The sequence below is a fragment of the Gracilinanus agilis genome, chromosome 3 (assembly GCF_016433145.1).
Source record: "Gracilinanus agilis isolate LMUSP501 chromosome 3, AgileGrace, whole genome shotgun sequence".
Classification (NCBI taxonomy): Eukaryota; Metazoa; Chordata; class Mammalia; order Didelphimorphia; family Didelphidae; genus Gracilinanus; species Gracilinanus agilis.
Genome location: NC_058132.1, coordinates 619,972,182 through 619,994,645, shown reverse-complemented (window position 1 = coordinate 619,994,645; position 22,464 = coordinate 619,972,182). Strand labels below are relative to the sequence as shown.

Genomic DNA, 22,464 nt, shown 5'->3' with positions numbered 1-22,464 from the left:
TTTATTATATATTATATAATTAATTATATAAATATATTATATAAATAAATAAGTACTGCAAATATAAATAAATAAAAAACATATAAATATAGTAAATAAATATATATAAAAATTATAAATAAATAAAGCTTAATATCAAATCAAACACAGTAGGTAATGATTTTTTAAAAGTTAGGTAAGCAAAGTAAAATCCCTCTGCCCTTGTTGGAAAACATGGAAAACAAGGTTTTTGCCATTTATGCTCTTTCACAATATTAAAGGTAAAGGAGAAGAGCATGAAAACATAGCTAAGACTTGAGAAACATCGGTACATCTGTGTGTGCCATCCCCATCCCCAGCAGCTGGGGCCCCATTGCTTTATCTGAAGCTCTCCAGTGGTCTTTGGTCAACATATACTGCTACTAGGCACAACAGCCTCCAGAGTATTGCAGCCTTGAGGCTCTTCTCTAAGGTTTACCTCATCTTCTCAACTCCAGGGAGTCAAAGCTCAACCTAAAGGACAGAAAATTCCTTCTTCTGCTGTGCCTCACTCATATGGACCATCCACCGGGGCGCCACCAAATTACTCCCCCAGTAAATCTGGTGTAGGCACACGATTCCTAGTTATGTCTTTTTGCTTGGTGCAAAATGCATACCATGATTTCAGACACAGTCTGTTTATAGAAGGCCAGGTTTAAGAAAGTTATTAAAATAAGTATTCTAGAGCAGTAGTGTTGAATTTAACTAGAAAAGGTCTTCTGCAGTGTATATAAGAATCGATGCTGCAACATATTGACTTAGAAGATGACATATTAACATTATCTATGCTCTACTGTATTTTGTGGGTCAATGGGTAGTTCACTAGCTAGAACTGTAGGCCTGGAATCAGGAAGATCTGAATTCAAATCCAGCCACAGATCCTAATAAGCTTTGTGACCTGTTTGCCTCCATTTCCTCATCTGTCAAATAAGCTGGAGAAGGAAATGGCAAACTACTCCAATATCTTTGCCAAGAATACCCCAAATGAAATCATTAAGAGTTGGACATGGCTGAATAACAATTGTATTTTCTTTATTTTGTTAAACATTTCCCAATTATAGAGTAGAAACACAGAAGAAAAACAACTACTTGATCACATGGGTCATGAGGATATCATTGGGGATAATGACTCTAAACGATCACCGCAGTGCAAATATCAATAATATGAAAATAGGTCTTGATCAATGACACATGTAAAATCCAGTGGAATTGTGTGCTGGCTACGGGAGGGGAGAAGGAGGAGGGGAGAGAAAGAACATGAATCATGTAATGAAGGAAAAATATTCTTAATTAATTAAAAAAACATTTCCCAATTATATTTAAAAAAAAAAACAACAACTTTACTTTCTGTCTTAGTATTAGTTCTTTTTTTTTTTTTTTAAATCCTTACCTTCTGTCTTAGAACCAATATTGGTTCTAAGGCAGAAGAGTGGTAAGGGCTAGGCAATGGGGATCAAGTGACTTGCCCAGGATCACAAAGCTAGGAAGTATCTTAGGCCAGATTTGAATCCAGGATCTCCCATCTTTGGGTCTGGCTCTCAATCTACTGAGCCACCCAGTTGCCCCCTTAATATCGATTCTAAGACAGAGGAGGGGCAAAAAGCTAGGCAAACATCTCTTTGCCCATCCAAAAAACCCAAGCAAACCAAAACCCAGCATGTTCAACATCATTTAAAAAAATTTAAAGTACATTTTTTTTTAAAATGGTACATGCACATGGGGGAAATTTAGGCTATGAAAAAGTTATATAAATAACTACTTTTTAAAAGTATATGTAGGAAAAAAATAAATAAAAGCCTATGTAGGGGGCAGCTGGGTGACTCAGTGGATTGAGAGCCAGGCACAGAGACAGGAGGTTCTAGGTTCAAATCAGGCCTCAGACACTTCCTAGCTGTGTGACCCTGGGCAAGTCATTTAATCCCCATTGTCTAGCCCTTACCACTCTTCTGTCTTATTGATTCTAAAGTGGAAGGTAAGGGTTTAAAAAAAATGGGGAGTCTGGCCATAGATTGATTCTATCCTCATGATCAAAAATCCCCTCAATAACTTTCTTCACACACACTGTACCATTTAGCTACCTACAATAGCCCTGTGAGATAGCTAGCACAGGCATTATCTCTATTTTAGAAATGATTCTGATGTTCAGCTATTAGTTTTGCCCATTCTACATTGCTAATTTATTTGTACCTATGGTTTATTTAGCAAAACAAGAAACAAAAAACCCTTAAAAATATTGTGGTCAATAATTAGGCATAGTTGTCTAGGCAAGGGGATGCCAACTGCCATACTTCCCCCCTAAAAAAAATCATAGGAAGGTTGGTTATCCATAAAATTTTTTACTCCAGCAAAATACTATAGGGTCTTCCAACCACTATCTTGCCCCTTGGGATACTCTGAGAACAACCAGAGAACCTGAGAGAATCAGGATCAGGAAACATTCCCACATCTAGGAATTATCTTTTGATACTTGACCAGATTTGAACCCAGGACTTCCCATCTCTAGACCTGGCTTTCAATCTACTGAGCCACCCTGTTGCCCCCTGCTTTCCTTCTAATCTTGGCTATATTTGTTTTATTTTATATAAAACCTTTTTAATTGAATGTAATAAGAAGCATTCATTTTGCATCTCATAATGCTTTCTGTCTCTTGTTTATTCACAAATTCTTCTCTCATCTATAAATCTGATAAGTAATATATTCCCTGTTCTTCTAATTTGTTTATGACACCTCTTTATGCCCAGATCATGTATTCATTTTGATCTTATTATTTTGGTAAATAGCATAAGATATTGGTCTATATCTAGTTTCTGCCAGGCTGCTTTCCAGTTTTCCCAATAATTTTTTTTAACCAAATTGCAAATTCTTATCCTCAAAGCTTGAATCTTTACTTTTGTCAAACACAAGGTTACTACAATCTTTTACTATTGTGTACAATATGTGGTTGTGTATGCGAATTGCATTATTTATTAGTAATATTTCTATATGAAACCTTTCTTAAACTGAAGTTTTGAAGATCAGTCTGCTTCAAGATAATTTACTCCTATGCCTCAATGCATCTAACTGGGCTGGGACCTTTAGTTTTTGGGTTGTTTTTTTTTTTTTTATCAGAGATACTTTTTGGTGAGGACATCTGCTCTTTTATCTTTAAACAAGAATACCTTCCCTAAGGCATATGAAAGCAGGGTAGATTGTCATCAACCTAACTTTATAAAGCTCTACCTACCTTGTGAATAGGTAAAGGGGGAAGAGTTGAGATCTTTAAGTCTACTTTCTCTTTCAAAATATTCACCAATAGGAACTACCAAAGGAGGTCAAAAAAGATGAATTGTCAGACAAATTAAAAAGAGTACACACTTCCCTATAAAAGAGGAAGTCAGGACTTACAGATGGTCTTTTCCATTTGAGAGGCAGATGAGAAAGAACCTATCCTTTGTTAATAGACCACATATCTTATTTTTTTTTTACATCTTTACCTTCTGTCTTAGGATCAATACTAATTATTGGTTTCAAGGCAGAAGAGTGGTAAAGTCTAGTTAGTCAAGTGGCCTGCCCAGAGTCACATAGCTAGAAAGTGTCTGAGGCAAGATTTGGACCCAGGCTTGGCTCTCAACCCACTGAGTCACCTAGCTGCCCCTGCATAACCTATTAATAAATAATGCTATTCTAGAGGAAATGGCCTTATATTATTTTCTGGTTAAAATTCTGGGCACTACATATGTCTCTTCTGTTCCATTGATCTACTTTTCAGTTTCTTAGCCAATACCAGATGGTTTTGATAGTTACTGCTTTATAACATATTTTAAAATCTGGTATTGCTGGACCTCCTTCCTTTATATTTTTTTCATTAAATTCTTTGATATTCTTTACCTTTTGTTCTTTCAAATGAATTATGTTATTTTTTCTACTTTAATAAAATAATTTTTGGTAATTTAATGGGCATGGAATTGAATAAGGAGTCTTTTCTGAATATTTTTTCAGAATATCTGGAAGTTTTTTATTTTGCTAAATGACCTTTTTTTTTTTCCTTTGCATGATGATGCTCAGCTTTGCTGGGTAGAATTTTCTTGGTTGTAAACTCAGCTTCTTTGCTCTTCAAAATATTGTATTCCATGCCCTTCATTGTTTTAATGTATAAGTTGCTAAGTGTTATGTTACCCTGATTGTAACTTCACAGTATTTAAATTGTTTCTTTCTAGGTGCTTGTAGCATTTTTCCTTAACCTGAGAGTTATGAAACCTAGCTATAATTTTCCTGTGACTTTTCCTATAAGTCTATAAAGGGTCTCTTAATGGTTAAGATCAGCGGGTTTTTTCAAGTTCTACTTTATCTTCTAACTCTAAAACTTCAGGGCAATTGTCTTTTAATAGCCCAAACTCCTTTTTTTATTGTAACTTTTAGGGAGTCCAAGAATTTGTATGTTGTCTCTCCTTGATCTGTTTTCCCAATCAATTGCTTTTGTGATAAGATGTTTCATATTCTCTTCTATTTTTTCATTTTTTCATTTAGTTGTATTATTTCTTGTTGTCTTAAGATGTTATTAGTTTCCCTTTGCCCAATTCTTATTTTTAAAGAATTATTTTCTTCATTGAGTTTTAGATCTCTTTCTCCCATTTTTCTTCACTTTCTTGCATTGGTCTTATTTTTTTTTCTAATTTTCCCTCAATTTCTCTCATTTTGTTTTTAAAATCCTTTTTAAGTTCTTCCAAGAACTCCTTTGGGGCTTATGCCAATTTTACATTTTTCTCTGAAATTTTGGAAGTGAGTGCTTTAATTTTACTGTCTTCTAAGTTTGAACCCTGATCTTCTTTATTTCTGAAATAGTTATCTATGGCTGCCTTCTTCCTCTTTAAAAATTTTTTTTTTTAATTTTTAGAGGTCTAGTGAAGGTTTTTCTCCCTGTGTGTGTGGGATGATGTCTCAGAGTTCAGTTTTTGCTGTTCTTGTTGTGGTTATTTCCTGAATTCTCTGAGGGTCTTTGACCTCTTGTTTCTTTTAATTTAGATATTACAGGGTCCCTGGAAAAACTGTCCTTTTCAACATTCTTAGTCCTTGTGGTCTCTCCAGAAATTGCAAGTGTCATTTTATGCTTCTCTCTTGAAACTGCAACCAGGAACTGTGCTCTCCCAGGGTTCTCATTTCTCATCAACTTCACTTATTTGTATATACTCACCACTCCTCTTCTGCAACCACAGCTTGAGACTGTGTCTATTAATTGCATCTAAGCCCTAAAATCTTCTCCTGGTCAGTAGCCCAACCCCAACATAATCAGTTGATTGAAAGTTCCAAAACCGAGGCTGCCATCTACACAGCTACCTCCAGGCCCTCCTATCTGTTATCTTGGTTGTCAGAGTACAACCTAGAGTTTTTCCAACTTCTTTCAAGTTGTCCTACATTGGACAATTGTTTCTTCCTGATTCTTAAGTATTTTTGTTGCTTTAAAGTTCACTCAGATGCACTGTTTTCAATTATTTGTGGGGAATTTGGCAATCTCTGGTCCTATTCTGTCATGTTCCTACAGAATTCCCAGAACTTAGTGTAGCATCTTTCTCAAATTTATAGAGACAAAGATACTTTATATATTGGTTGAGAGAATCAGGATCCAAAAAGATCTTAAAGCATTTAGACAATACACTAACTTTTAAGAGGATGAAATTTAACTGGGCAGAAAAGTAATTTTTATTGTTTATAAGGGCAAATGTTACATTAATCTCATTGATTACTGGATCAATCATCCAACAACTACCTCCTCTGTGCCAGGTATCATGCTAAATTCAAGACTACAAATACAAACCTGAGTCAGTCCCTGACCTCAGGGAGTTTATGTTGTACTGGAATAGAAGAGGTCTGGTCTAACATCAGTTCATGTGAAGGCAGTCACTTTTGTTAACTACAATTGTCTCAGTCCCCACAAGTCTATAAACAATCAAAGAAACAGAGAAACAACAATTGATTGATCATAGTGTGGGGCCAGTTTTCAAATAAGAAATATGAGTTACTTGAGATGAATAAATGTAAGAAAACTCCTTGCATTAATCTTTGAATCTGACTGGGTACTTGTGGTCAACATAATCTAGTTCAGTGATAGCAAACCTATGGCACAGATGCCAAAGATAGCATGCAGGGAGCTCTCTGTGGGAATGCATGCCCCGTCCCCACTCCCCTATACCCCCAGAGTTCATTACCAGAAAGGCAGAGGGACTTGAGCAGAGCTGCTCCCCTTCCCCTCTCCACTGTGTCTGATAACAATTTTTCACATCCCCGCCCAGAAGCCCAGAAGCCCAATGGGAGTGCACAGGGGGAAAGTGGGAGACTCACAAGTGGCAGAACTAGAGGGGAGCAGAGCACTTGAGCCACTCCCCTCCCCCTCTCTACACTCACTGAAGACATTCCATACTTCACCCATCCCTCCGCCCAGAAGCCCAATGGGAATACTTTCTCCCTCTCCTATTTGGGGCAGGAGAGGGCAGGGTATACCCAGCACTTGGTGGTGGCGGAGGGACAAAGCACCCAGTCTTGGTGGGAGGGTCAGGCACAGGCACAGTGCTTGGTTGGGGGCAGGGGGATGGGGGGAGGGAGAAGGGACCGTGGCACTTCGTCTGTAAAAAGTTCACTACCACTGACCTAAGCCCTTAAAGATTTCTAAACATTAGGTAGAGGTGGCCCAGTTTCCCAGTCATGCAGGATTATATTGAAATGATGTAATAAGTTTTATCACAATTTCCAAAATTAAATAAAATTTTTTCACAGAATAGAAATTGGACTAGACTCATAACTGAATAGAAAGGGAACTGACCTAGATTCACAACTGAATCACAAGATGGAGTCAATGTGGTTCATTTAATTCCCCAGTTCCCTCAGTTTCTTCAGATGGTCAGGTTCCATCTATGAAATTGTGTCTACTTCTGGGCACCATATTTTAGGAGGAATATTGAGAAACTGAAGCATGTCTAGACAGGGTGACTAGGAGGGCAAAGAGTTTGGGATCACATTATATATGCAATGGTTACAAGAAGTAGAGATGCTTGCCCTCAAAACAAAAAAATCTTGGGTAACAGCTATTTTAACAATCATAGAAGAGTTCGAGAATCAGGCATTTGAGGAGGCATCACAGCACACTGAAAAGTGTCCTTGATCTGGAAAAAGAGAGCCTCAATCTAGTTTGGCCATTTACAATCTATGTGACCTTGGCTAAATTATTTAATCTCTCTGGGCCTCAATTTCCTCATCAGTAAAATGGGTAGGTTTGGGTTAGATGACAGTTCTATGGAGTATGAATTAGATTTATTCTGCTTTGCCATAGAGGGAAAAACTCAAATCAATTGACATGATTATAGAAAAGAAAATGTTGACACAAAATAAGGATGAACTTCCTAAATGTTAGATCTATCCAAAACCAGAATGGAATGTCTTATGAGTTGATGATTTCCCCGTCAAAAGCAATGTTCACATAAAGGCTTGACCAATTAAACTATCAGCAGAAATACTTTGGAGGAGAGGTTCCTATAGAGAGCATTCTGACAGACTATACTAGAAGACCTTAAAATCCCTTATCTCTATTTTTCAAATTCAATTCTATTTTATTTTCAAAGATCCTCTTTCTATTCATTGTCCTCCACTGAGAAAGCCAAAAAGCAAAATTCCAATTACAAACACGCATAGTTAAAAAAATAAATTCTCACATTGGTCATGTCCAAAACAAAAACAAAACATGTTTTAATCTTCACCTTGAGTCTATCACCTTTCTATCAAGAGGTGCCCAATATGTTTCATCACAATTTCTCTGGAATTGTGGTTGATCATTGTGTTGATAACAGTTCTCAAGTCTTTCAAAATTATCTTTACAAGGTTATTGTTATAGTAGAAATTGTTCTTTTGTTTCTGTTTACCTCACTGTGCCTCAGTTCATACAAGTCCTTCCAGGTTTCTCTGAAACCCTACCTTTAATTGATTGCCTTTAAAAAAACTTATCTTCCATCTTAGAATCAATTCCATATATCGGTTATAAGGCAGAAGAGTGATAAGGGGACTAGGCACTGAGGATTAAATGACTTGCGCAGGGTCATAAAGCTAGGAAGCGTCTGAGGCCAGATTTGAACCCGGGACTTTCTGTCTCTAGGTCTGGCTCTCTTATCCACCTAGCCATCTAGTTACCCTCCTTGATCAATCCTTATGACACAAACATAGCATGACTTGTCCAGCCATCTCTATTGATGGATACCATTTTGATTTCCAATTCTTTGCCACCACCAAAGAGCTGCTATAAATATTTTTGTGGATATGGGTCTCTCTCCTCTTTCTCTGATCTCTTTGGAGTATAGATCTTGTAGAGATATTTCAAGGTCAAAATTTATTCACAATTTGTTAGTTCTGGGGGGAGTAGCTTTCAATTGGTTTTCAAAATGAAAGCCCCTTATTTTTAAATTGGCATATTCAAAATTGCTTAGAAAATCAAATCTAGGGAGGAAAAATTCAAACAACATTGTAGAGGAATTTCTCTTACAAAAGTTAAAACAAATAATCCCCCCATCTTCCATACAATATTGGAATCTAACAACTGATCCCTCAGCTAAAGAGTAATCCTTTCTTGGGGCAGTTAGGTGAGAGCCAGGCTTAGAGACAGGAGGTCCTGGGTTCAGATTTGGCCTCAGATACTTCCTAGCTCTGTGATCCTGGACAAGTTACTTATTCCTATTCCTTATTGCTCTTCTGCCTTGGAACAAATGCATAGTGTTGATTCTAAAATGGAAATTAAGGGTCTAAAAATGATCCTTTCTGAACTACATAAAATAGTTAAATAAATGTGTGGAAACTTCTTATTATCCATTAAATGAAGGCTATAACAACCACAAAGGCTATAGGATAGCTTCTATATTGTTTTCCTGATCGACCCATGCAGTTCTTAAAGTAAATAGGGTTGGAACAATGGGGGTGAGAAGAAAAGACAGGAGTTGATCAGACTGACATAATCCTAAAGTCTTAATCTTAGCAAAATAAAAATGACTCACTAGGCAATTAGAATGCTAAAGACCATGAATGCCAGCAAAACTTTAGCATTTGATAGGAAATCCTAGGAAAGGATCCTTGTTAACCTGGCTCCTGTCTTAGTGTTCATTTTTTCTTACAACAAATAAGATAATGCTGGATACAAGGCAAGAATGCTTACATTCAAGGTATAAATCTTATCAGGTACACAAATTATTTAATAATTAATGACTATTGCAACAGAAATGAAAGTGATTTTTTTGGAGTTAAAAACAGAGGAATACATGGGCCATTATATCTAAGATGTAAAGCAAGGCAGATAAAATTGTTCCAGATTTGTCTTTACTACCCATACTGAAGTATAACAGGTTTACATATTTTAAAAAGTCTTTATTAAAAATATATACAAGGGCAGCTGGATAGCTCAATGGATTGAGAGCCAGACCTAGAGATGGGAGGTCCTAGGTTCAAATCGGGTCTCAGACACTTCCCAGCTGTGTGACCCTGGGCAAGTCACTTAACCCCCATTGCCTAGCCCTTACCACTCTTCTGCCTTGGAGCCAATATACAGTATGGAAGGTAAGAGTTTTTTTAAAAATCATACATATATATGTGTGTGTGTGCATGCACACACACACATATATATACAAATATATAACTTTACAATGTTCAATTTGTTAAAAAATTACTGCATGAGAAGCAGTCAGTTAAGGTGGTGTTTCAGTTATCTATTTGAGAATAAGGTCTGTCACATAAGTCATTAAACAGAGATGTTTCCTTGCTCAAGGAAAGAAAAATGCATCCCTCTCTCTTATATTAATAGTAAAACGAAGGTATAATGAAATAAATAGCCAAGTAGGTAAATTCTGTACAGATTCATAATCTCCATAGGCATAGATACCTCTCAATCTAGCTGATAACTTGTGATTTAATTGTGAACATAACTAAAAAAAGAATGTAAATAAAACAGAGTATTTATGTCCCTGCCTTTCACCAATACTTTTAATAATAATTTTACTCTCAATTTCCAAGAGAAAAAATAAAAACAAAAAGTAACACGTTAATTAGAAGATCAGAGATTTAGAGCAGGAAAGGAGAGACCATTTACCCCAATTCCTTTACTTAATTTTTATTCATTTTTTATTCTGAATTTACAAACACCAGAAAAGAGAACATTTCTATAAATGAAATAGAATAAAAAAGAGGATAATATGTGAATCCACAAATCTATCTATCTATATCTATATCTATATATAATTTGATTTTTTAAAATGTATATAATAAATTTAACATGATACTTTCAAAGCTGTTCTATTTGTCTGTTTCCTTCTAAACTTCCTTTGGTGCATTTTTTAGACATACTTTAATGACCCTCATTTCTTTTCTTCATCATTTTATGGACAAACAAACTGAGGCCCTGAGAGGTCAAGTGATTTATTCAGACTCAGAAATCCAGGAAGTCTTAGACGTAGAATTTGAATCTAGATCTTCCTATGTATGTTGTCTTTCCCTTTTAGGATATAAGATCCTTGAAGATAAGGACTGTACCTGTGTACTGAGCAACTTAGCCCAGAGTTTGGTACAGAATAATAGCATAACAGATAAAGCTTTTTTTCAAGTCAAGGGAACAAGTATTTGTTAGGCACATAATATGTGCCAGATATTATTAAGTACTGGAGATACAAAGACAGGAAAAAATCAGTCCTCAGTCTCTTAGAATGGATGAACCAATGAAAGAAATAACTGCACATAGTTATGTATAAACGAGATATATACAAAATAAAATGGAATGGGTAACTAGGTGGTTTTGGTGAATGGAAAAAGACAGTACCCTGGACTTAAATCTAGCCTCAGACATGTTCTTACTGTGTGAACCTGGGCAAGTCATTTAACTTCAATTGTCTACCCCTTACCACTCTTCTGCCTTGGAACCAATATTTAGTATTGATTCTAAGTCAAAAGGTAATGGTTTAAAGAGACAAATTGGAGGTAATCTTAGAGGGAAGACACTAGTATGGGAGATGGGGAAGTGTCAGGAAAGGCTTCTTATAGAAAGTGGAATTTTAAATTAGACTTAAAGGAAATCAGAAGGCAGAAAAGAAGAAAGAATTCTAGGCATGACGAAGGATAGAATAGCCAGCGAAAATGCCCAGGGTTGGGAGATAAAAGTATTTTCTACAAGAAGAGCATTGTCAGTGGATCAAAGAATTCATAGATGGGAGTAAGGCATAAGACTTGAAAGGTAGAAAGGAGCTAAGAGTAAAGGTCTTCTTTATTCCTTCCTTCCTTCATTTCTGATTCCAAGTTTTGTGCCTTCTCCACTACATTTTGAGGCTTCTCAAATCAAAATCCTATTTCAGTTTCCTGAATTCAGACAAGAGTTGAATGTGGCATTGAGAGCTCATTTGCCTTTTCATCTCCAAATCCTTCTAGACAGCAATTTCACATGTTCATATTCTATTCTTGTCAGTGCATACTCAACCCCTCATCCTACTACCCTATAGTACAGTTTACATGAGTTACTCATGGGAAAATATTTACTGTCTCTTGGGCATCCTTCCGATGAGGAAACTTCTGGCTAACAGACACAGTCCAATCTTGTTTACAATCAAAGCCTTTTGAGCTTGGTAGGATTTATACAAGATTACGGTCCACTGCTAGCAAAGTGGGGCAGGAAAGTGCCAAGTCTGGAGTCAAGACAACTCATCTTTCTAAGCTTTGTACATTCGGTGGCTGTGTGACCCTGGGCAAGCCAAACCCTGTTTTCCTTAACTTCCTCATCTGTCGAATGCCACAGAAGAAAATGGAAAACTTTTGCAGTACACCCCAAATGGGGTCACAAAGAGTCACCAAACAACAGCATTCCAGCATCATATATTTTAAGAAATCAGAGACACAATTATGCTGAAATAAGGCATTGGAAAGGGACAAAAGTCTCTTGTGTGGAAGTTCCTTTAATCTCAAAATGAGACAAGATAACATTTCTATTTCCACTGAGGAGGAAAACACACAGACCTGAGGGAGTGAGTAAAAGAAAAGGAATAAAAATGTTAGTAACCCTCCAGATACTTAGCCAGGTATCCAATAGGAAAGCCTTCCACCAAGACTAATTAACATACTGCTTTCTCAGGCATATATATATAGCCTGGAAAAAATATAAATATTTGATGTTTACAAGTATATTTCCTTACAGTTCAGCAACTTGAGGTGCTTCCTAGTTCTCTACTTAATAAGATAAAGCTTAAGTATCTCAACTCGCTGAAATAAGTAATTTTCCAAGAGCTGATAAAAAATCTGACTTTAATAAGTCCCATATTAAACCCCGAAATTCCGAACAGGAAGAAACAAAATACAGTGATGGTAAGTTGCACATTAACTGCTCGATTTTTATACATCTAGAGTAAGGATTCTTAACCTCCCTCTTTTGTGTTACCAATCCATATGGCAGACTGGTGAAACCTATGGGTTCCTCAGAATCAAGTTTTAAGTGCATCATTTGTGTATCTACATAGAATTACCTCAATAGACTTGTGATCTCATTTATATAGATATTCCCTCCAAAGCTGTTAATCACAAAAGGTGGTCTACCCAATGTACTAAAGGGTCCTCCTCATATCCTTTTGGCATTATGAAGATACCAATGGACCCATTCATCAATTAGCCCTTGTATTTGCTACATGACTGTCTTCTTTCTTGGTAACTCTACATACCTGGTGAAATACATTTTGGCAACTTATTTTTCAAATATATATGCTAGGAAGAATAATTATAATAAAATATAAATAAGGTATGATCCATATGCATCAGAGTAAACAACCTTGAGATCAGCCAAGCAAGTTTTCTTATCATGCTCAAAATTAGATATACCCTACTCTCCTCCAAAGTCATTGTACCTGCCAAAAAAACACCTTCCACAATGGATTCCCCCACTTTTTTTCCCATTCTGGAATGGAGTAGCGCAGAGACAAAAAAGCGGTGAAGATGAGTTTTGGCATCTGCAAATTGATTAGGCTACATGAAATTTTGACAGCTCTCTGCTTTTGCTAAAATCTTCTGGAAAATGCAGGACAGTTCTGAGAGACTTAAGACAATATGCTATCCACCTCCAGAGAAAGAACTGTTGGGATCAGAATGAAGATGAAAAGGATACAATTTTTCAGTTGTTTGATTTTATATTTTGGAGTTTGGGTTTTATAAGATCACTTACTTACAAAAATGAACAATATGGACATATGTCTTGCATGATAATAGATGCATAATCCAGATCAAATCACCTGCCAGCACTGGGAGGAGGAAGGGAAGGGAGAGAGGGAGATAAGTTCAATCATATAACTTAGGAAACTTATGTGGAAATTTGTTATTGCATGTAATTGGCAGGGGGAAAATGAAAAAAATCTTCTGAAAACAGCTAATTCAAGCCCCTTTTCTTATTTCTACAGGGTTCATATTTTAGGGATCATTAGATAATTTAATGCATTGATGAATTGAGCAGGCATCTGGAAACTTCCTTCACCTCACCAAGTTTCTAGAGAAAAGAACTCTAGTAATCTTATCTTCACTATTAAGGCTCTGGTCTTCAAATTTCTCAGCTCTTTTCCCCCACCCCACTTCCCACCTGTGCTGCAGGCAGTTGCCAAAATATCCTTGCTATGACTTTAAACTAATCCACCATCAAGGTCCTGAACCTTGAAATTCCATTTTCTGAGCAACAGCCTTAATCCCTTGCTCATTCTATACTTGTTCTTTACTCATTGTAACCCCTGGTTCCTTGACCCTTCCAAGTCCTCTGAACCTATCAACCTTGTCCTTACCTCATTTTTCTCCCTCTGGTAAGCCACTTCAACAATGCCCTCTTCTCTGAGCTTGAATCCCTTACCCTTGGAGCTACAGGCCATTTCCTGCCTTGCTAAGGCTCATCCTTAGCCAACTTCTATCACTGCCTCCTTCCATCCTACTCTCAAGTTTCTGAGCACCACTGGAAGAAGTCATGCTGACTAGGCTTATTACAAATGTCTGTGAATGAACCTGAACTGAATTCTTAACTGTTATACAACAAGCCTTTAGTGCCTCTCACTCTCTTTCACAGTCTTCCCAGCAGCTGTTCCAAACCTTCCCTCTCTGCAAGCCCAAGACTCCCTGTTCTGCCCTCACTTTCTGAAAATGACTCCTGTTTGCTTTACTAATTGAAACTATTGAAGTGAAAACAGTCTCTTTTGTCTACTCTTGATTTTCATTTATTCTCCTCCCTTCATTCAGGATCAAAAGAAGGGTTATTCCTCTTCTTTGTTAAAACTAATGTATTAGAGGCAAAGTGGCTCAGTGGGTTGAGAGCCAGGCTAGAGGTCTTGGCTTCAAATTTGACCTCAGATACTTGCTAGCTGTGTGACCCTGGGCAAGTCACTAAAACCCAATTGCCTTGCCTTTACCACTCTTCTGCCTTGGAACCAATACACAGCATTGATTCTAAGAAGGAAGATATGGGTTTCAAAACAATAAACCGGATGTGTTCACTTGAGGGGATCCTTTATCCTTTCTCCTCTCCTCACACTCTCGTCTGGCTTTGTTCTAATCAATAATTTCAGCATCTTTCATCTCTCCCTCCACCTTTCCTTCCTTTCCTATCTTACCTCTCTCCTGCCTCCTCTCTCCCTCTCCCTCCTTCCTCTTCCCCATTCCCTCTTCCCTTTACCCCTCAAGCATGATGGGATCGCCTTCTAAAAGCCTATTACTTGTGTAGAAATTTGTTATTATGTGTAATTTGTAAAAATAAATAAAATGAATAAATAAAATTTGAACATTTAAAAAATTCAATTAAAATATTTTAAATCTTTTTAACTCTTTCACTCTCCTAATCCATAATCCCATCTCTTCTTTCTCTGAGCCGAGCTACAGCTAATAGTTTCATTTTCTCACCAGTTGCTCAACTCTTTTAAATAAAGTTTTAGCCTCCTCCACTCTACTGAAATAATTCTCCAGAAGATCACTATTTACATATCTATCATCAAATCCAGTGGGTTTTGGTCATCTTCCCTGACTGCGCTATGGCATCTGGCCCAATAGACCACCCTCATCTTTTCTTCTAGCCTCCCTCTTTCTTGGTTTCTCTAGATACTCTACTCTCATGGATCTTCTTATATCTATCTAACCAATTATTCTGCATCCTTTACTAGTTTCTCATCCTGCTGCTCCTTGAGTATGGTTTTTCTTCAGTGTTTGGTCCTTAGGCTTCTTTCTCTTTCACTCACTTTGTTTCAACTACCATCTCTATGCAAATCACTTCCAAATCTGTTTCTTCACTTCTTTTCTCTTCCCAGAAACTCTCCCTTTCAGTTACTATCTGACTCTATTCTTTTTTGTTGTTGTTCTTCAGTCTTGACTGATTTTCCATGATATCTTTTAGGGTTTTTTTTAGCAAAGATATTTGAGTTGTTTACCAATTTCTTTCTCTGGCTCACTATAGATGAGAAAACTGAGGTAAACAGTGTTAAGTGATTTGCTCAGGGTCACACAGCTAGTAAGGGTCCAAGGCAGGATTTGAATTCATGTCTTCCTGGCTCCAGGGCTGGGATTCTATTCAGAATGCTCACTGCATCACTTGGCTAGAGGTCTCAGCCCTCTCCAATTTCTATTCCTCTGTTCCTATCATCATCTACAAAGGAAATTAATTCTTACTCCCATTCTATGGAAGTCTCTCCCTTCAAAGTCCAACTCTGATCTCATTTTCTTCATGAAAATTTCAACAAAACATTCACTTGTCCATTTCTCCCTTTTCGATTTGTTCACAATACTTTATGAGTCTCTCCTTTACCCTTATATCACCCTCACATATCATAGTTATTTGATTTGTTTTCTGTCTACCCCAAACAGATGGGTAAGTTCCTTGAAAGCAAAACATGAGGACTATGTAGATACATATGAAATCAGAGGACTTACCACTCAGTACCTTGTAGATAAGAGATATTTAATAAATGCTAAACTGATATTGAAATCACAAATTTTTAAGAGTAAACTGCAAAACTGAAGATATTTCACAGAATCAGAGTATGGAGTTGTCTTTTAAAAAAACAAAATAACCAAACAACTTGAAAGAAGCCTTACCCTAGGGACTGATTACTAGTGCAACCCTTTGTTTTATAGGTGATGAATCTAAGATGCAAAGTCTTAAGGAATGTTATACAGCCAAAAAGTGGCAGAATTGAGCTCAGAATCCAGATCTCCTTGGCTCTGTCCAATCATCTTTTCACTCTTCATGATGGCTAAAAACCAAAGTAACAGATTTGCACAGATACCTTAGGAAGGTTACTAGCAAATCCTGAAGTTTTTAAAACTGTTTTACTTTTGCTCTCCCAAAATTTAACTTTAGAAGTCATTAACAAGAATGTCTATGCAGATCATCCATAAAAAGTATTTATTAAACATGAATACATTTGGAGGAGGGGCAACTAGATGGCACCATGGATAGGACTGGGCTTTGGAATCAGGAAGGCTCGTCTTCATGGATTCAAATCTGGGATCAGACACTAGCTATGTGACCCTAGGGCAAGTCACTTAACCTCACTTGCCTTGGTTTCCTCATTGGTTAAATAAGGTGTAGAAGAGAACAAACCACATCCTTGCCAAGAAAACCCCAAATGGGGTCACAAAGTAGAAATGACCTACACAACACACTTGGAGAGACCACATCTAAAGCAATACATAATGATCAGGGAAACACACTATAAATTATGAACTTGATGCAAGCTTAGTGAGTAAGCAAAGGTGATATAAATCAGATATTATAGTTAGAGCTATTGCCCTAGATCAAGCTTCTATAAGCAAATTGTCACTCAGGTATAGACAGACCTTTCCTCTAGCTCACAGCAGTGCCATGTGAATGATGCTGTCTACCATACTAGCCATATTCATAAAGTCTCATTGTAAGCACTATATAATGAAACTATGGCATAACCAGCCCATCATTCTGCACCTCTGTCAATAATTATAGCTTCAAAAAACTAGTCAGGGTGGGGCCCTGTTAGCTTCCTTTGTCTTAGCCAGGTCTATGTGAACTCTGTCATTAATTTGGGCTAAAGAGATAAGAGAAGAATGTATTTATCTCATTCTGATACCAGATCTTGCTACAGAGATGATCTTGAGTTTTTGAAGGCCAGTTAGGGAAGTCTCATCAATGAAGACTTGACAGCCAAATATTGGGTTTGGGGTTTTGGGTTGGAAGAAAGAGGTAGTTTGCATGAGAAAACTCATGAAATTGCCTAGTATGGCATAGAAAAGGATAAGAAGTGTGTTAGGAGAGAATACCCACAGAGATCTTTATCTCTCATAGATCCTTAAAGTACTGGACTTCTTGCTACTGATATATTGTGGCATGTTCTATACATATAATTGAGAGTTTATAGCAGGAAATAGTTGGTGAGGAGGGGGAAGAGCATTTATTAAGTACCTACTATGTACCAGGCACTAAAATATCTCATTTGATCCTTCCAATAATCCTGGAAAGTAGGTGCTATTGCTTTTCCCTTTTTAGTTAAAAAGACTTAGACAGAGGCTAAATGACTTGCCAGATGTCATAAGGCTAAGAAGTGTCTAAGGCTGGATTTGAATTCAGATCTTCCTCACTCTAGACCCAGAACTCTTGACTATGCCATTTAGAGATCATGGAAGGAAGGTTCACTGGTTGTTTTCCTAGTTTATGTCTCTTTTGAGAAATGATGTAACAATGATGGGGGAAATGAAAATGAAAATCATTAGATTTGTGGATTAGTAAAATTTTTAAATAGCAGTTTGGTGACTCAGTGAATATAACACTGGACCTGGAGTCAGGAAGACCTGAGTGAAAAACTGACCTCAGATATTTATTAGCTGTGTGACCATGGGCATGTCAATTGACCTTTATTTGCCTTAATCCACTGGAGAAGGAAATGGCAAACTACTTCAGACATGATTGAACAAATGAATGACTTTCTTTTTTTAGTCTGGTGTTGAAGAAAGTGGAAAGAAAGAAAAAAATGGGGAAAAAAACCCCAGCAACTCTCTCCAGGCTGCTAGAGCTCTAAAGGTAACAAGGATCGAGAGACAGAAAGGTTACATACAGAAAGAGTTCCTAGAGAGATGAGCAAATATATCACAAGCAAGACTGAAAAAGAGTTCTAAAACCCCACAAAAAGGGACTAGAAGTCATAACTCATTCCATTTACATAGAGAGGTATAAGACTTGTCATCCATTTCTTGGTAGTGTGTACACAGACACACACACACACACACACATACACATCTCTCTGTTCCTCCCAAAGCTGCATGAATAGTAAACTCTGCAGTTTGCAGAAAATAGAAGCTGCACCCTCCTTTTACCTAGCTGACCCTCCCCTGGGTAACCACAGCTACTGCAAGTGCCCAGGTGATACATTCTGCTACAACCCAACCCTAGCAGGACTGCGAATCACATCCAGGCAGACCTGCTCCCACCAGCATCCCTGGCAGGCTGACAACTAGCTGCAGGATGTGTCAGCTCTGGAAGGGAGCACTGTAGTTAAGAGTCTCTGTTCCTGGACAAAAGAGTGTTATCTAACTGCAGCTCCCCAAGCAAGAACGCAGCAAGTTGTGTAACACACTAGAAACCCAGTAAAAAAAGAAAACGAGCACATTTCCCCTTAAAAAGCATCTACTGAAAAGCTAGGTAATGAGAGTCCCGAGAAGGAAAGGGCAGAGACAGGCTTTCAGTCTGTTTTACACTGTTGGAGTGGTAAACCTAACATGTCAAAGAGAGCTGTTTCTGTCTGTCCTGAACAGATCTCAGAATGGTCCCTGGAAGGTTTTAAAGCATAAAGAAAGGGCAAAGTTAACGCCTAAAGTCTAGCGCTGATTAAGGCTGGGGGAGGAAGGGGGGGGGGGGAGACCCTAACAGGTGCATCTGTTATAACTATAGGATGGGGGAAGACACTTTATCAACTTCTCTCTGGACCTCAGGTTTCTAACCTATAAAATGAGGGGGCTTACACTAGAATCTAGGCTCTCTAGTCACCAGTTTAGCTCGAAGATTTCTCCCAGTTCCAAATCCCTTGTGCTAGGATGTAGAGAGAGCCAGGGACAATTTTTTCCTGTAAAAAACAAACGAGCAAGGTCGACTTCCCTGCCCCCAGCAGAGGGTAGGGTGTAATTAGCACCCCGAGGCCGAAACGCTGAGTTTGGTCCCTTTCCACCCGACCTGGCCGGAATGATTTCAATCTTCTGCAGTGGCTGAGGGGGTGGCTGGCTGGCTGGCTGGCTCTATATGCCTGTCCCTACAGAGATGAAAGCCTCTGGACCGGCTGTATGTCCCTGCCTGGCTGTCTAGGCGCCTAGCCCGCTGGCCTGAGGCACAGTAGGACTTCCCTTCTTCTCCTCCCCTATGTTTCTCGCTCTCTCTCCGAGCACCTGAACGAGATATTACCTGCGGGGAGGCGCCGCTCCGGCCTCCCTTGCCATTGACCGCCTGGGGATGCCGGGAGTCCGGATGCGGCGCCCGGTCCCCGGAGCCCGCGGCGGGCTCCTGGGGGGCCTCCGGGGGCGCCGGGTAGAGCCCGCAGTGGCGCTGGAAGCGCGCCACCAAATGGGAATCCTGCAGGCTCCGCAGCAGTTCCGCCATGGTCTGCGCAGGGAATACAAGGCTCGAGAGAGAGAGGAAAGGAGTGGAGCTGCTGGGCGCGGGGCGGCCCGGCGTGGCGTTGCCCTGCCCGGCCCTGCCTGAGCAGTTCGCTCCAAACACCCAGACACAGTCACTCCCTAACCGCCCCTTGCTCGCTCATTCACACTCGCTGGGGGCCGGCCCGCCCTAGTAGTCAGTGGCCAACAGGTGTGACAGTCCAGGTCCTAGCGCCGATCCTTAGCAGACACCCAGGAACCCGGACCAGGTGGCTGAGGCCTGGTCGGGAGCGCAAGCCACGCCCCCGCCTTCGGCCTTGCCCTATAAGACGTTCCGAAGTGGTACTAGACCCTCCATAGGGCTACAGCATCCTGGGCCCTGGCTGGTGGACAGGTGTCTAAGCCAGGTGCTCCTTCTACTCCCTGCCGAAGGAGCTCAGAGGACTTGTGGGGGCGCGGCATGGCAAAATTAGCTATGGTCACACTTGTACCCATCCCCTTTGCTCCCCGTAGTGCTGAGGTGTCAATGGAGAGTGCATATTCCTTAAGGATCTAAATTCTATGATCCTACCCAAGCATGAGCTTTGCTTTGCCTTTTTTCCTGTATTATCTGAAATCTAAACATTAGGGCCCATTCTCTTCTGTCCCAGGTTCCTGTAGGACCAGTTCGCCCCTAAGTATATAAGTTGCCTCCTAGGTTCTAAATACAGCAGTTATGCCATGCTGCCTAGGCAAGCCTTTCCTGGCTTTATTTGACAGCTTGGGAGTTTCAAAAACTGCCTTAAATCCTTTACCAAAGATTTAGAGCTACCACTGTGTTATGGGGTAAACACTCCTGTGTCTGTAGCAGGAAGATTGGGAGGCTCAAAACTCAGTTCTCTTACAGAGCTGGTAAAATCTTTATCTGAAGAAGAGGTTAAGGGCAAAGAAATAGTCCCGCAGGCTGGTGGAATAGCCTAAGAGGTGGGTGAGGATTTGCATGGTTTTGAATAGTCCACACCTAAGTGCTTTGGGGCAGTCAGGTAGAAAGCCTCTGCCTGGGAGAAGCCTCACTATCTTCCTGGAATGAACATCTCCATCTCAGGGTGAAATGATGGGAGGGTACAGTACAGGATAAGACAGGTATGACTGATGTAAACTCGGAAGGGAACAATACCAGTGATTAGTACACAACTGTATAAGACTGATGTAAATACAGAACCTTGCAAGATTATTATAGCTGACATGCAAATGTTAAATGGTTAGCAATACAGATTTTGCAATTTATGCCTGGCTAGTGCTAAAAAGCCAGTTTTGCCATCTCTGCTTAATTAGTGCTAGCTGGTGAAAAATGTAAGACTTCAGAGCATGGAAGTCCAGCTTCTATCACTGCCCACCCCCACTAGTTGGATGGCATCTGGAATATTTTTGGTGGAGGTGAAAAGACTGAGTAGAATGGAAGGTAGTGTTTGACTTTGTGCTAGGGTACTGAACCCATGGGGTAATGAGAGACAGGGGTGGAACCCCACAAAAAATATTGCTTTCTCCTTTTTTCAGAACTTATGAAGTTTACAGCCACTGTCCAGAGAAAGGCTCATTGATCTAAGTCTTAGTATCAGAAATCCTCGAGTTTAAGTCCTGCTTCTGACACAGACCGCATAAATCAACAAGCATTTAAGCATCTATGATATGCTAGACCCTTTGCCTGTATCCCTAGAGATAAAGTAGTCCCTGATCTCAATAAGCTCAAAGTCTTATGGGGAGATAACATAGAAACCACTATGTATAAACAAGAGGCATACAGGATAAATGGGAAATAATCAATAAGGCCTCCTAGACAATAACATTTAGAGGAATCAGGAAAGGCTTCTGATAGATGAAAGGGTTTTAGCTAGGACTTGAAAGCAGTCAGGAGACAGAAAAGGGGTGGGAGAAGAAGGAGAGGATTCCAGATATGGGAAACAGCTGTAAGGATGAAGGACAAAAGGAAAATCTTGGGGGAGCAGAATCTTGGCAGAGAGCAGCATGAGACAATAATGGCAGTTGAGAGAGCAGAGGATAATGGGAGGATTTCCAAAGCACCAGAGATTTGGGCTTGGAGCTCCAGAGATGCAGAAGCGGACAACAACCTCTGAGGAAACCAAGGACCATCCTGAGGATTTCCTCATCAGGAATCAAAGCCCTGCCACATTGATCATTACCTGCAGACATATTTCTCCAGTCTAAGACCATTCATCCTGTTCTCTTGTGGATTTCTGGACTCCATCTGGGAGCAGATCCCCAAACCCCATTTCCTGTCCTTACCTTATAGAGAGACCCTTATTATCATTTGAACTATTGATACAGCTTATAGATTAGACATAGTATTAGTGGGTTGGGAAGGAGAAGTTTGGGAGGAGACTGATTCTTCCTCCCAAGTGAAGGACTTTGGGTTAGAGATTAGGGCTGCCTTCTTCCTCTGACCTTCCTTATCCATATCCCTTATCAATTACCCTTACCTATCACCCTGATACTTCTAGTTAAACACCTTTAAAAGCCAGATAGCATTTAAGGATCATTGAGGGACAAGAAGGTAAAGAGGTACCACTGTTTTGCCTGGCTGAACCCATCTTTGAGCCAGACCCACTGTGGTGCTGAAGAACGATGGAGTGGGGGAGCTTGTGTGAACCTCGATTCTGAGCAACATGGAACTGGGTCACCTCATATCTCATTTTGTGGGGAAGCCTTCCCTCCAACCTGTGAGGGCTGGCACGCCTGCCCGGGACACCCCTCAGCAGAGGGAAACCTTCTTCCAGTGTCCCCTAGTATTGATGGCTCCATTAGTGAGGATGGAGAGAGTTACCTCACAGATCTAGCTCTCTTCCTCAC

General features: G+C 39.4%; 1 protein-coding gene across 2 annotated transcripts in view; it reads right to left on the bottom strand.

The window, feature by feature from the left end:
• SGPP2 (sphingosine-1-phosphate phosphatase 2) overlaps positions 1-19,621 on the bottom strand; it is a 132,206-nt gene extending 112,585 nt beyond the window's left edge. The window contains exons 1-2 of one of the 2 annotated variants that reach the window (XM_044667582.1): positions 19,545-19,621; positions 2,548-2,569 (exon numbers count right to left, since the gene is read on the bottom strand). In XM_044667582.1, coding sequence (XP_044523517.1) covers positions 2,548-2,569; positions 19,545-19,621 — 99 coding nt within the window. Of the gene's footprint in view, positions 1-2,547; positions 2,570-19,426 lie in introns of both variants that reach the window. The other variant, XM_044667581.1, reaches the window with a different exon arrangement.
• Positions 19,622-22,464: the final 2,843 nt, after the last annotated feature.